The sequence below is a fragment of the Protopterus annectens genome, chromosome 7.part0 (assembly GCF_019279795.1).
Source record: "Protopterus annectens isolate FY-2018-M chromosome 7.part0, PAN1.0, whole genome shotgun sequence".
In the NCBI taxonomy this organism is placed as follows: Eukaryota; Metazoa; Chordata; order Ceratodontiformes; family Protopteridae; genus Protopterus; species Protopterus annectens.
The window spans coordinates 487427045-487441994 of NC_056739.1; the positions used below are offsets into that span (position 1 = coordinate 487427045).

Here is a 14950-nt window from a genome sequence, read left to right on the forward strand (position 1 = left end):
TTCGGTCCCAAGTCTCCCTCTTGGTGCCGGGCGGCGGGAGTGCCGTCCACTGTTGTGGCCACGGAGGTGGGACCCTCCCAGGATTCTGGTGGTCCCGCCTTCAGGGCTATGAGGAGTGCTTTAGCCAAATCTTCCTTGGCTACCTCCACGGTTTCTCCAGCTCCTTCCCTACATTTGGAGACTGGGTCGTTGGCAGTCCCCATGTTCTTAGACATTGGAGCCCCTGGGCCTCAGGTTACCCCCGCTGGGGTTTTTCCCCCTCCTGGAGGTCCTTCTGAAGCCTCTTCGGAAGAACCTCCCAGGAAGAGATTGTGCAAGAGGAAGCACGTTGACTCCCCTGATGAGTCTCTGACATCCGACACTGATCTCGATGATGCAGAGGGGTCCCCCAAGTCGTCCTCGGATGATGTCTCCTTTGCAGACATCCTGGAAGCCCTAAAACAACGAGGCGGCTGGCAGTCCAAACCTCCCTCTGCTGATGAGTCGGTGTTCCTGAAGGCCTTCGGGCTCAGCCCTCCGCCTCCTGGTGTCTCCGCCCTTCGACGAGCTCTTGGATTTGATCTGTCGAAGGGTGTGGGAACACCCAGACTCTGTGGAACGGTGCCCGCCGTCCAACAAATTTCTCTCGCCCCTGATAGAGAGTTCCTTACTAAAGGTGTGGCTGTAGATGCTTTGGTGGTGGCATCTGGTACCCAGCAAGATGTAGCAGAGGCTTTTAAGTCCGTCCCTCCTCCTAATATGGAGTCTAGGAGCATGGATCGCACGAAAGCGCACCCTCAGTTCAGCGGCCTTTACACTGAGGTCCTTGAACTACCTTACGCACTTCACCAGGTTTCAGAGGGATCTGATTAAGGAGCTATCCGATACCCTCTTGGGTAACCTGCCTGAGGAGCTGGCCCAGACGGTTGGCTCTCAGCTGGCTACAATGTCGTCCCTTTCGAATTCGTCCATGAGGCTCATTTCTTATGCGGCCGAAGGGGCGAGCAGAGCGGCGGGTACAGGCATTGCTCTACGGAGACAAGCCTGGCTCCGTCTGTGTCACTTCGCGGAGGCCTTTAAGTCTTCATTTGCCGACGCCCCCTTTGATGGGTCCTCCCTGTTTGGACCCAAGGTAAAGGACACGCTAACCCGCTGTGAACAGGAGGGTAAGACTCTGACTGCCGTAGGGGCACGATTTTCCACTCCCTTTTGGCCTTATCCCAAGGCTAAAAGAGGAGGGAAAATGTGGTTCCGTAGATCTCAGAAGCCTTGCCCCTCTCAGCAAGAGGATTCCCCTTCCAGAGGCAGAGGAGGGGGAAATTCTTCCGGAAGACGCCGTCCCAGAGGCGGCAGAGGCCCTCGCAACACTGGAGACCGCGAGTCCTTTCATGGCTCTTCAGCCTTTCATAGTCCCTGAGGGATTGCCCGGCTGTGCTGCTCCGGAGCCAGTCGGGGGTCGTTTCTCGAAGCACCTAAAGGCCTGGGAAGGTTTCACTCAGGACCGATGGGTGCTTCGGATTATCGCCGGAGGTTACTCCATCCTATTCTCTCACCCCCCCCCCCTCAGTCCAAAAAAATCCTGGACCCGCCACCCAGTCAACAGGATACCGCAGCCTCAGAAGTTTCAAAGCTGCTGCAAAAAGGAGTCATCCAACCGGTCCCCGCAGACCAGATCGGATTAGGGACTTACTCAAGATTCTTTTTGGTGCCAAAAAAGACTGGGAACTTGAGGCCCATTTTGGACCTCAGCATCTTAAACCGTTCAGTCAGAAAGTCCAAGTTCCGAATGGTCACCCTACAAACCATTCTCCCATTGCTGGAGAAAGGTGTTTGGATGTGCTCCATAGATCTCAAGGACGCTTATTATCATATCATTGTACATCAAGCGTCCAGGAGACATCTGCGCTTCAGCCTAGGAGGCAGTCATTTTCAGTTCCGTGCGCTGCCCTTTGGTCTCACCACAGCCCCCAGGGTGTTCACCAAGTGTTTGGCAGTCGTGACTGCTCACCTGAGAAGTCTAGGATTCCAGGTGTTTCCGTATCTAGACGACTGGCTCCTAACTGCCACCTCCAAGCATCTACTTCTGCGGAGCCTACAAGCCATCGTATCACTGGGCAATTCCCTTGGAATCACCTTCAATTGGCCAAAGTCTGTGTTGCTGCCATCTCAACGAATAAGATTCATAGGGGTAGAGATAGACTCAAACCAAATGCGGGTCTACCTACCTACAGACAGAATACAAACCATACAAGCTCAAGTTCGAGCCTTACTTCCAAGATCCAAAGCCCCAGCCAGAATGGTCCTGCAGCTATTGGGATCCATGTCCGCCATGGTTCTTCTAGTCCCCTTGGCAAGGTTGCACATGAGGATTCTCCAGTGGCTCCTCTCAGCTCAGTGGTCCTTTCAGGAACACCCCCTCAACCACCTTGTATGGATCACGGAATCTTGCAGACGGGACCTTCGCTGGTGGCTAATGCCCTCCAACTTGGATCAGGGACGACCCTTTGTTCTACCTCCTCCGGCGGCCACTTTGACCACGGACGCCTCCCAGACGGGGTGGGGGGGGCATTCCCTGGGCAGGTCAGTCCAAGGCAAATGGCATCCAGAAGAGATTTTGCTTCATATCAACATCTTGGAAATGAGGGCAGTACTTCTGTCCCTTCAAGCCCTTCACGATTATCTCCCTCAAGGCGTGATTGCCGTTCACTCAGACAACATGTCAGTTGTTTGGTACCTGAACAAACAGGGAGGGACCAGATCCTATCCTCTTTGCAGAGAAGCCATGAGGGTTTGGGAATGGGCAGTCTCCACCAAACGCTTCCTAGTGGCTACTCACATACCGGGCAAGTCCAATGTGATAGCCGACAGATTGAGCAGGACCATCCTCTCTCCTCACGAATGGTCTCTGAATATGACAGTTGCAATTCAGATTTTCAGCGAATGGGGAGTTCCGTGTTGTGACCTCTTCGCGACTCCTCTGAATGCGAAGTGCGAAGAATTCTTCTCCCTAACCCCGGCTCCGGGGAAGAGCCCCATGGACGCATTAGTCCATCCTTGGCCCACCGGCTTGCTTTATGCCTTCCCTCCAGTTCCTCTCCCTCCCAGAGTGATTCAAAAGGCATCTCTCTTGGGGAGCAAACTGATCTTAATTGCTCCTTACTGGCCTCGTCAAGTGTGGTTCCCCTATCTTCGGAAACATGCCCTGCAAGGTCCATGGTTTCTGGATCAGATACCAGACCTACTGGTTCATCAGTCGGGACTATTCCACCAGTCCCTACACACCTTGAAATTGATGGCTTGGCTCCTCCTCTTCCGACGATAGTCAGGAGTCATACATTGGAACCAGATGTTGTACACATATTATCTTCGGCCCATAAGTCTGCTACAAAGAAACTGTATTCTAGCAAATGGAAAAGATTTGCTATTTGGGCTCAACTCCGGGGCCTGGACCCCATTTCTATTCCCGTGGCAGAAGTACTAAAATTTCTGACTTCTCTTTTTAATCAAGGCTCTTCAGTTTCTACCATCAAGGTACAATTGGCAGCAATTTCTAATTTTCACGAATCCATAGACCCACCTTTAATGAGCAACAGATTGTGCAAGACCTTCCTAAAAGGTGCTGCTCTATTGAGACCCCTGATTTCTCATCCTGCACCTCCATGGGATCTTGATATAGTGTTACGTGCCTTGACTTCTTTTCCCTTTGAACCGGCAGCTACATGTGATTTAAAGTTTCTATCATGGAAGACAGCTTTTCTGGTGGCGGTTACTTCTGCCAGAAGAGTTTCAGAGCTTCAAGCTTTGTCAGTAAAACCCCCGTACTTGGTTTTTCACAAGGACAGAGTATCCCTCAGACCAAATCCTTCCTTTGTCCCTAAGGTTTGTTCTACTTTCTGCTTACAACAATCGTTAGAGCTTCCAGTTTTTTCCCAAAATACTCTAACAAGGCGGAGTTCATATTCCACACACTAGATGTACACAGACAGTTACGTTTTTATCTAGACAGGACCAAACAAACAAGGAAAACAGATCAGTTGTTTGTATCCTTTGCAGATAACAAATTGGGCAAAGCTGTCACAAAGGTCACTATTGCCAAATGGATCAGAGACTGTATTTCTCAAGCTTATTTTTATTCTAACAAAGAGCTTTCTACCTCTGTCGAGGCTCATTCTACAAGGGCTATGGCTACTTCGATAGCATTTAATTCTAAGCTTGCTATTAGTGACATTTGTGCTGCGGCTACATGGTCTTCCCCGCACACCTTCATTTCCCACTACAAATTAGATGTGGCATCTAGAGGACGAGCTTCATTTCATTCCACAGTGCTCAGGAGTGTTTTCCAATGAGCCACCCGGGATTTAGGTGCTAGGGACGCTGTCCCATCAGTACAGAATGTAGGCGAGATAGGATCACATAACATCTTTTAGTTATGTACTCACCATAACTTCAGATGTTTGGGATCCATCTTGCCTACATTCCTAATAACCCACCCTCCTTCCCCCTTCCTTGGAGATCAGAGGATATCAGAAGGTTCGAATCCTGTTGTTTCATCTTGAAACATCTAACAATGTTATATAATCAAGTTGTGCATGTGTGCATGTATGCGGACAAACGAGATCTGGGGGATTAGTGGTGGTGCATCCTGGGATAAAGATAGCTCAGCCAATAAGAGGCCTCGCTCTATAGCATAAGCGTGCCGAGTCGGAGCCGAGGGATCGGCTCCGAGCCCATCAATACAGAATGTAGGCGAGATGGATCCCAAACATCTGAAGTTATGGTGAGTACATAACTAAAAGATAATGCTGATCATGACCCAGAGCCCTTACTATCTGAGAAGGATTCAGAATTGGAAGACTCTGGCTTAGAGGAAGGACCCTCTTACACATCCTTTGAGGAATCAAGTTCTGAGGAAAACCCTCTATTTCGCCTCCAGAGGATCAAACTTTTGGGGAAACTCTTCATGCTCTGAAATAGCATTTTCAGTGGGAAGCACAAGATTACCCCCCAGGCCAAGAAGAGAGTTAGGGAGTTCTTGGACATCCCTGAACACAAACCTTTAGCTATCCCTTCCATTTTGGATATCATAGGGGATGTTTTCCAGGATGTCTCCTTGAACCTTGACTCACTTTCCGCTGACTCTAGGAAACCAGACAGATTTTACTGCTTATTGCAGAACTAAAGGTGTCCAAATTTACCCTTTCCTGGACGATTGCCTAATACAAGCGGCGGACACACAGGACCTCCTGACTTCTCTGGGGTTCACTCTGAACCTCAAGAAATCCAGCCTGGTCTTATCCCTGACTTCTCTGGGGTTCAATCTGAACCTCAAGAAATCCAGCCTCATCCTATCTCAACAGGTAGTCTTTCCAGGAGCCTCCGGGACTTTTTCCTCCAGAGGGCCTTCCTCCCCCCAGGCAAGGTCACCTATTTAACCAGTTACGTCCTACAGATACAGGAAAATCAAAGCATCACAGCCAGGGAATTCCTCAGAGCACTGGGGTTTATTGCATCCTGTATTGTCATGGTATCTTTAGCCAGGCTGCAAATGAGGAAGCTGTAGTGACTGCGTAGTACCAGAGCTCTCAGTCACTGGATGTCCTAATACCCTTGATACCTTGCCTCAAGCAGGGGTTCACATAGTTGGAACAGGCTTGTACCAAAAATCAGGACCTACCTTTCAGATTTTTGACCCAGGGAAAAATCCTCACCACAGATGCCTCGGGGACAGCATTGGGGGCTTGTACACAATACCTCCAAACTCAAGGATTATGGCCAGCTCAACACAGAAGGAGGAACACAAATTGGAAAGAACGCATGGCAGTACAAAACTGTTTACTGGCTTTTACGGACAGATAGGACATAGGGGTCCTAGTAGTCCAAACAGACACCACCACACTCATGTGGTACATAGACAGGGGGGCTCACATTCCAACCCCCTGTGCTGTCTACCCTTGCAAATATGAGAGACAGCACAATCCATAGGCCTGCATCCCATGGCACAATACCTGCCAGGTGAAAAGAATATCCAGGCAAACCACCTCAGCAGGAATCTGACAGACCCCCACGAATGGCATCTCCATCGGGAAGTTTTCCACACAATAACACAGCAATGGGAAGTCCCCCATGTGGACATATTTGCCAGCAAGGATAATGTTCACCTGGAGAAGTTCTGTAAAAGGATAAGGCAGACATCTGCATGGTGAACAAATGCCTTCTCCTTCCTTTGGACACAACTCCTCATTTATGCCTTCCCACCATTACCACTGTTGCCTCTAGTGCTTCTGAAGATCGGGGAGGAGGGCCCAAAGGTCATCCTGATAACTCCGGACTGGTCCCGGCAACACTGTTTCTCTCTCCTCCTCCTCGAGCGCTCCATTCATAAACCTATGATGTTACCACAGAGGGGGGGATTGTGCACTCCAGCCTTTAGAATCTCAGCCTGGTTTATTCCACAGTGCAGTACTGCACTTCCAGCTTCAGTAAGCAGGTACAGATCATTTTAAAAGAGTCTAGAAGGCCTAGCACCAGAAAATGTTGCACAGCCAAATAGAAAAGATTATCTGTTTGGTGCCAGAAACACTGGCTTCAGACAAATTCTGTTAGCATCCCTAACATTCTGGAGTACCTGGCCAACCTAGTGGAGAAAGGTCTGTCTTACTCCTCCATCAAGATATATGCCTCAGACATCTCTGCCCACCTCCCTAGGCATCCTTCAATTCATTCTCAGCCTTTGCTGAAGCAATTTCTTAGGGGGGTTATTCAAATTAGGCTCCCCAGGATGAAACTCAACCCCCTTTGGACCTCAACTTTTTCCTAGAAAAGTAAACTTTGCCTCCTTTCGAACCTGCAGCCTCTACCACCTTAAAGTTTCTTACCTGGAAAATAGCCCTACTACTGGCCGTCTTCCATAAAGACAAGGTCTCCCTCTGTACTAGCTCTTCCTTCATGCATAAAGTGGTCACCAATGTCTCTCTGAATCAGACCATTCATCTACCTACCTTCTTTCCCAATCCTCCAAACAGAGGGGAAAGATTGCTGCACTCTCTGGATGTTCACAGAATGGTAACCTTCGTCCTGGATAGGACTAAATAACTGAAGGAAACAAACCAGCTATCTGTTCCTTTACCCCAGGCTCAGAAGGAAAACCAGCTTCCAAGCAGACTATTTCCAAGTGGATTTCCCACTGCATCTATTTCTATTTCAACCATCATAGCAAAAAGCTCCCTGATTTGATTAGGTCACACTCTACTAGGGCCACGGCTATTTCTATAGTGTTCCTCAAAGGGGTTCCTACTAAGGACATCTTGGAGGCAGACACTTTGTCTTCTGTGCATACTTTCACTAGGCACTACCACCTGGCATACTTTTCCAAGTCTAGAGCAGGTTTTGCATCTGAAGTCTTGCAGGAAATCCTCTCCTTTCCTTAATCTCCTTCCACCCTGTCTAAAGCTTTGGAAATGTACCCAACAGTCAGGACTGCAACAGTGAAACACGAAGAACATAGTACATTTGTGTTCACTTACCATAAATGTAGATGTTCGAGTGTATTCACAGTTGCAGTCTTCTTTCCCTCTCATCTACACCCTCAGCCTACTAGGTAGGCTACTAAAACCAACCAAGGAACTTACACCTCCCAACCCTGGCCCACCTTAGGTGTGCTTGGGGCCTCCTTGGATCCACACTAACTTGTTCTTTCTAGGATACACTTGGGAGTGCCTTCTAAGCTAGCCAAGAAAATACTGAAGTGATGACCCAGGCTGGCTGCCTTTGTACCCGAGTGTACTGATGTTGTTAAGGGCATCTGCCAGCCTGCGAGGTGAAAACAGTTTTCTCGGTTGTCGGGCCATTCAAGGGCTTTCACAACATTAAATCCCAGCAGTCAGGACTGCAATAGTGAATACATTTGAACATCTACATTTATGGTAAATGCACACAACTGTACTTTGTGATGTTATACTATGTTTAAAGAGTCTGGTTTCAGAATGTTAATAGAGAAAAAAAAAACAATGTGCTAGGGATCTTTTGAAAATAGATTAACAGTATGCTCTAGCCTTCTTAGCTGGGGGAATGAGTCTTTGAAAGTACGTCTGTAAGATGGTGTGTACTGGTACTGAATGTTACAAGGATAAAAGGTAAATTCTTTGACTAGGCAGTCTGTGTTTTTAAAAGGTGTGTTTGTGAAGTGTTGATGTGAAACTCTGAGAGAGAATCATTAGGGATGAGGACATTTTTTAAATACATTGATTTTTTGAAAGTAATGTAATGTCAAAGTTCTGCATGCATGAAATTGATAAAAGGTATACATGTAGTATTTTTTCCTTTGTTCTTTGAGACTGATTTGAAAATCTTGGTAGGCAGTCTGCCAGCACTGTTTATGAAATAAACCAGTACTTTGCACAACCTGAATTGTTATTTTTGACTCAAGGCTAAAAGGTAAAACTATTTATTTGTGAACTTTAGCACATTGTTTTTTTTTTCCTCCATTAACATTCAGGCCACCACTGAGCAAAGCTTGATTTTGCGCAAACATGACAACTTTATACGGGCAGAGGAAAAAACGGAGACAAGCAAATAACACATTGACCAATCACCAAAAGCACACTTAAAGGTTTCATAGTAATTATAGGCATTTTACCATTCATTGATGAATAGTAGGCTAACTGTCCTGATGGGTGATTTTAAGCCTAGCCAAGGTTATAATCAAACCCTGTACTTTGTATCTAGGAGGAAAAAACCTTGACCATTATGCCAAACAGTGCAGAAGAAGACTAGGCTACTTTCTGTTCTCACCAGAAAGTCGACCTAACTTTGAGCTTCATTTCAGTGATTTAAAGTTTAAGTGCAGTAAATAAACTAACTAAAATAGTAGACCAAAAAGCTAATACATAGAGTCTGGAAGACATATAGACACACAGCAGTTGATAAAATGGCATAAAGCACTTTAAAATAGGTAAGGGTGCAAAAACTCTGCCAATGGCACACAAATATTAAAGCAGCACTAGCATATTTCCATCTAAAGTGCAACAGACCAATATAGTGTATTTATTTAGCTGTGGATGGATCTAGCTGATACTTAACAGTCAAATGCAGACTAAAACAGTAGCACATGTGAGGAAGATTCACTGGTATCTGAAGTCTGTTTGAACTCAACTTTGCTATCCTTTAACCTTCCTAATTCCTCTCTTGCCCTTCATCAAGTAGGAATTTCTGTGCTGGATCAACCAGATTTTACTCAACCCAGAAGTGCCCACTGGTAGAAACTCCACAGATAGAGATTTTTGCTTTTATACACACTAGATAGAGTAGGCTGTTATATTCAAGACTACCATACCCTTGGGGTGTTGGAAAATTGATGCTATGACATCTCCTTGGAGGGGGTTCCTTTATACTTACCCTTCTCTTCCTTCAGTTTCCTAAGACCTTCTAAAGACCAAGAAGGACAGACCAAAAATCTTGCTGATGACTCCCTTTTGGCCAAGGCATCAGTGGTTCTTCTCTTTCATTTGGCCAGAAAGCCATCATAACAACTTAGCTGACAGGATGGACTTGCTCACACAGAACAAAGGCTCTTTAATATGCCATGGTCTACAGACTTTGAACCTGTCCTTTTAGATGCCATTTTGCGGAGAATATACTTAAGGTTTTTCAGGAAGCTAGAAAATCAAATATAAGGAAATCTTGAGCCCAAGTGGAAAAGCTTCTCCCTTCAGTGCCATAGAAAGAATGAATTAGGACCCTTATCAGCAGGAGTATTCGTAATACTTTGGCTTCTTTGTGTGAGTTGCTCAATGCTGAACAGGCACTTTCGTCTATTAAAAAAGATAATTTTTGATTGCTTACCTCTGGATCCACCACTTTTATCTTTACTTGAGGTCAGGTAGTTTGTGAAGGGTGTCCTACATATCAAACCTACTGATTACTGTTGCAGTATTGCATCCTCCGCTTTGCCCCCTTTTTCATTCGTCCTTTGGATGAGCCAAGGTAGATTCTTATTTTTCCTTCTTTTCTTTGACTTGTGCATATCTGTATAGTTGCCACTCCTTCTGCTTCAGTTTCTTTGTCTGTGGCAAGAAAGTCCTGAGGTAATTCACGTCCTTACATCCCTCATACACTTCTGACTTAGTTGGCATGAGGTCATATATCAGACATATGGGGTGAGGGGAGGGAATCTGGGCTTTGCTATGCTAGCCAGATGTATGGCTTTCCTTGGCAGCATATCACATTAGTTGTTAATACTGCAGCAGTGATCAGTTTGAAATCTGCCATTATGGAAAGTCTTACTCAACTGTCTGTTCTTTTCATTGGCCTTACTTTTCTGACTTTTGTCCCATACAGAGAATGTTAAGAATGAGTAGTGATTTTTCATGTAGTAGAAGCTGTGTCGATCTTTCAGTCTGTGAGCAAGCTACACTCCTTTACTGATTACCATTCAGGCTTCTCAGTTGTTTGTGATGATACAGCTTCAGGATGATATTTATGGGGGAGGACTAGGTAAAGGGCTCCACACAAAAAGTCATTTTTGTAGTGTGTGTGTGTGTGTGTGTGTGTGTGTGTGTGTGTGTGTGTGTGTGTGTGTGTGTGTGTGTGTGTGTGTGTAGGATCCTAGTCCTTCACTGTTTATCTCCACCACTACCTTTTGTACTCCTCTTGACATTCCTTATTATTGATAATGAATGTTGCATTACTGTTGTAGCTGTTGTGGAAGGTCAGTTAAATCCCACTTCCTATGTAATAGAGCTGCTTATTTACATTCACTTGTAATTTAGTTTTTGAATGGAATATTCCACTGTTTCTTCTATTATTTTGCAAGACCTTTGAAATACTTTGGGTTGTTAGTACTGTCATAGTCCTTTTCAGACACAGATTTGCTTATAGATGATGCGGTTTGTGTCTGTAAGCCCTTGAACTTGACAAATCCTCTTTTCAACTGACACTGTGCTTTTTGCATTCTGATTAATATCCTGTAAGTTGTACCTCTGTGTGCTGATGGGCAGTTGAATTAATTAAAATTCTGCTGTAATGGTGAATACCTTATAAAGCTGTACTTTGACTTTTTATTCACGTAGCTTCAGCATTGTTGCATTATGTATAAAGAACAGCTTTTGTCAATTACAGGAAACAACAGGTAAGTGGGACAGAAGTTTGTGAAGCAGGTTTTGGTTGCTTATCTATTTGAACTGGTGACTTTGGGGGATGCAGTATTTTTATTCCTTTAGAATAAAAAAAAAAATCTGTGACAGATTTATCTCCCAAGTGGAAGTTTGTTTGTTGCTTTATTATGCTAACTGTCGACAGTATTACTGTAAATTTCTTTTGACCTGTTGCAGGGCTACATAATAGAAGCTAAGCCAGAGAATGCTTGTATACCTATACAGGCTCCTCCAGAGCAGAGCAACTTCACAAAGTTTATTGCTTTGATTCGCAGATACAGCTGCAACTTCGATATCAAGGTAATTTGATGTTTTTTGTTGTCCCATCTTGTTGATGTATGTGCTATTGCCCTCTGCTGGAAGCATTGTGTAACAATAAGTACAGCAAGAAATTGCATAATATGTGTAACCTCGCTACTAAGATGTTTGGGATGAATTTTCAGCCAATCTGATCTTCTTTTTGGTGCGTATTGTTAAGAACTTCTTAAACAATGACCCCCCCCCCCCCCAGAAAAAAAGCTGAAAAACTATTAAAGTTTTGTCAGTTTGTGATATATTGCTATAATTTGTTTTGGTTTTCTCTCTTGTTCTGTTTATTTATTGATGATATTAGTAAAAAAAAAATATTCGAGTCATCTGTTCATGGATCATTGATTTAGTATCACTTCATCTGCTAGAATTCCTTTTTTTTCATTTTCTTTTTTTTTCAGCAAAAATCCTACATTTGGGAAAGTTTGTTCCTGACTGCACACTTTATAATGTAGTTTGAAGTCTCCATAAGCACCTTTGTCATCCAGAGCCCACCACCTATGTTTGTGTACTGCTTGTACAAGTTGGATCGTAGTCCTTGTTTTTGTTGAAGTCCTGAGATTGTATGTTTAAACTTCATATTACCGGGGAATCCTTGCACTTAACATTCCTATACTTCCTATACTCTGGAACAAGCTACCCATCTATGTCAAGCAAAGTTCTTCATTAGCACTCTTCAAGAAAAATCTTGATGAGTGGATGGGAAATAGGAAATACACCCCGGGGATCACTTTGTGTCTGTGCTCGACAGTGGCACAGGAAAATAACTTTCTTGGGTGGCGTAAGCCATGAAACCTTGCTGGCTAGGCTTACATAGGCCCTTGGGCCGTTAGCCTAGTACCTACCTATGAACCTATGTTAGGGGAGAACACGATATTGTTATCTGCTACAGGTTCTAGAGATCCAGTCTGTCTTAACACTAAAGGCAAGAAAAGTTGGTGGTAGCCTTCACAAAGATGGTGATGGTAGTTGTTGACATTTTAATTTCTAAAAAAAAAAAAGAAGCACCTCAAGGTAAGTTGAGTGTTCATCTGACCCTCCTGTGCCTTTCAAGTGGTGAGTCCCCTCTTGACTACTAATGTTTTGAACCCAAACTACTCTTTGGCATCATTGGAAGATCTTGTAATAGGGGAGATAAACTCTTTGCTATTACTCTAGAGGTACTTGCTGAGGTTTGTGCACTGCCCTGTCTTCAGATGATCAGCTGGAATAAGTGAGCGGCTAGCATCCCTTGAGTGATCTGTTCGTGGATCTAGAGTATTTGGAACTGGTACTTTTCTCTTGGATCCAGCAAGCAAATTTGTTTGGTGGCATCCTGAGTCACATGAAGCAGAGTGCCCCATTAGAGATTTCAGTTTGATGTCCATTTAGTGCAGGCCTCTCCCTCATATTTTACTCCCTGTGTCTGGCAATTGATAAAGTTTTGCTTCCTAATCCTCTGATGATTGACTCCTGTGTCCCACTCTTGCCTCTTTACGTCTTCTCACCAGTGGATATTGAGTTGATAATACTACTTTGACCCTCAAATCCCTTGAGGATATGGACAATTTCAAGGGCATCATCTATGACACTACCCATTTGCAAAGCAGTCTGAACTTTAACTGGCTTAGAGAACCATCACAAGTGAGCAGTGGGTTTTCAGATATAGATCTCTTTGGGTATATACTTAATTTTGGGCCTATGGTTAATCATTGAAAGAAACATTCTTCGAATGGCTTTTAATCAAATGCTAATCATGAAAATCCCTTTTCATAGTATAGGGATATAATCGTAAATTTATTCATCGAATAGTCATAGCTGGCCAATAGAAAGGAGGTGTTACTAATGTAACTTAACTATAAAGAAACCTGCCCTTTCTTCACTTTAGTGCGACCAATGAGTAGGTATATATATATATATATATATATATATATATATATGTATATATATATATGGATGTTGTGGGCGCAACCCCCTACTTAAGTGTCTGGTGTTGAAGTAATGTTCCTCTTGTGGGGGTTGTTGGACCCCCACACATCCCTAATTATATACACTAACTATGAGGTCGCACTTTACTGGGGAAGGGCAAATTCACTTATATTTTTATATAGTGAGCACTTTATAAAGTCTTTTTTTGAATATTATTTTTGTTTAGTTTTAGTTGCCAGCATCAATGGACACTTGCAATGTTGGCCAACTATGCTTTGATGAATAAATTTACTATTATATACCTATATGACAAAAAGTTGCAACAGTTAATCTTTGATTAAAAGACATTCAAAGAATGTTTTCTTTGACAATTAACTCTAGGCCCCTTAATTTTATACGCTGTTTGTCGGAGAGGGCTTCATTAACATATTGGTCAGTTTCAGTAGTGCTTTGAGCATTGGTCTAAACTGTATTGCTGAAAGCAACTCTAAAGACAGTGCAGATGTTGGAGGAAGAACAGAGGTTTTATTCCCTGTTCTTACTGAACCTGAAAGGAGTGGTTAAGTTCTCTTTCATTCTGGACCTCACAGACTTCAACCAGAAATGTAGTACATTCAATTCCAGATGGTCATATTACATGGAATTGTACCAGTGCTGCTGGATGGTGTCATTAGATATGGACACCTTTTGACATGTCACTGTCTGGAATCCATGGAGTGCTATTTCAGCTCCATCTTTGTGGGTATCAGGGTATCACTTTGAGTCAAAATGTCATTTTCGGGGATTTCTTAGCACCCTATATCTTCACTGGGGAAGTTAGCTTTGGTAAGTAAAGCTTTGCATAAGAGTCTCCTAGTGTTTCCATATTTGGACAAGTGGCTTTTAGTAGTACTATTCAGGGACGTTTGGAATTATCTCTACTTTCGATAGCCTTAAAGGTGCAAGTCCCTAGGAGTCGGTATAAATTTAAACTTCTCTCTAATTCTTGCAAATGGGACATCCTGTATTGTGGCATAGTTGGATAAACACTTCAGTCAGTTATTTCTGTCTTTGGAAAATGCTCAGGAAGTTATGACCTTTGCCATATTGTTTTTTTTCCCCAAACATCTTTATTAAATCATCACATTTTAAGCTGTAACAAGGGTATACACACATTAATAGTAAAGAAAACACAATAACAGATATTATTCATTGGATCACTGTTACGGGCGGCCATGGTGGTGCAGCGGTTAGCGTTGCCACCTCACAGCAAGAGGTTCTCCGGTTCGATCCTCGGCTGGGGTGCCTTCTGTGTAAAGTCTGCATGTCCTCCCTGTGGTCGCGTGGGTTTCCTCCCACATCCCAAAGACATGCTGTAGGTGGATTGAACACTCTAAATTGGCCCTAGGTGTGAGTGTGTGCATGTGTGCGCCTTCTGTGGAAGGTTGGGCGCCGGGCTGGCAACTCGAAACTGTAAAACTCCACTGCCAATCATGAGCGGACAGGTGATCCGCTGTGGTGATTCCTAACCGGGGAAAAAGCTGAAAGAAGAAGAAGTCATTGGATCACTGTTGCAATAGCATAAAACTGCATGGGTTTCAATTATAAAAAAGCTTTTGGGTGCA

General features: G+C 44.2%; 1 protein-coding gene across 2 annotated transcripts in view; it reads left to right on the top strand.

The window, feature by feature from the left end:
- The window catches only part of RNF167 (ring finger protein 167), a 1911234-nt gene that overhangs the window by 353296 nt on the left and 1542988 nt on the right, over window positions 1-14950 (top strand). For both annotated transcript variants that reach the window (XM_044077088.1, XM_044077087.1), the window contains exon 4: window positions 11307-11429. In XM_044077088.1, the coding sequence (XP_043933023.1) occupies window positions 11307-11429 (123 nt within the window). The remainder of the gene's footprint in view (window positions 1-11306; window positions 11430-14950) is intronic.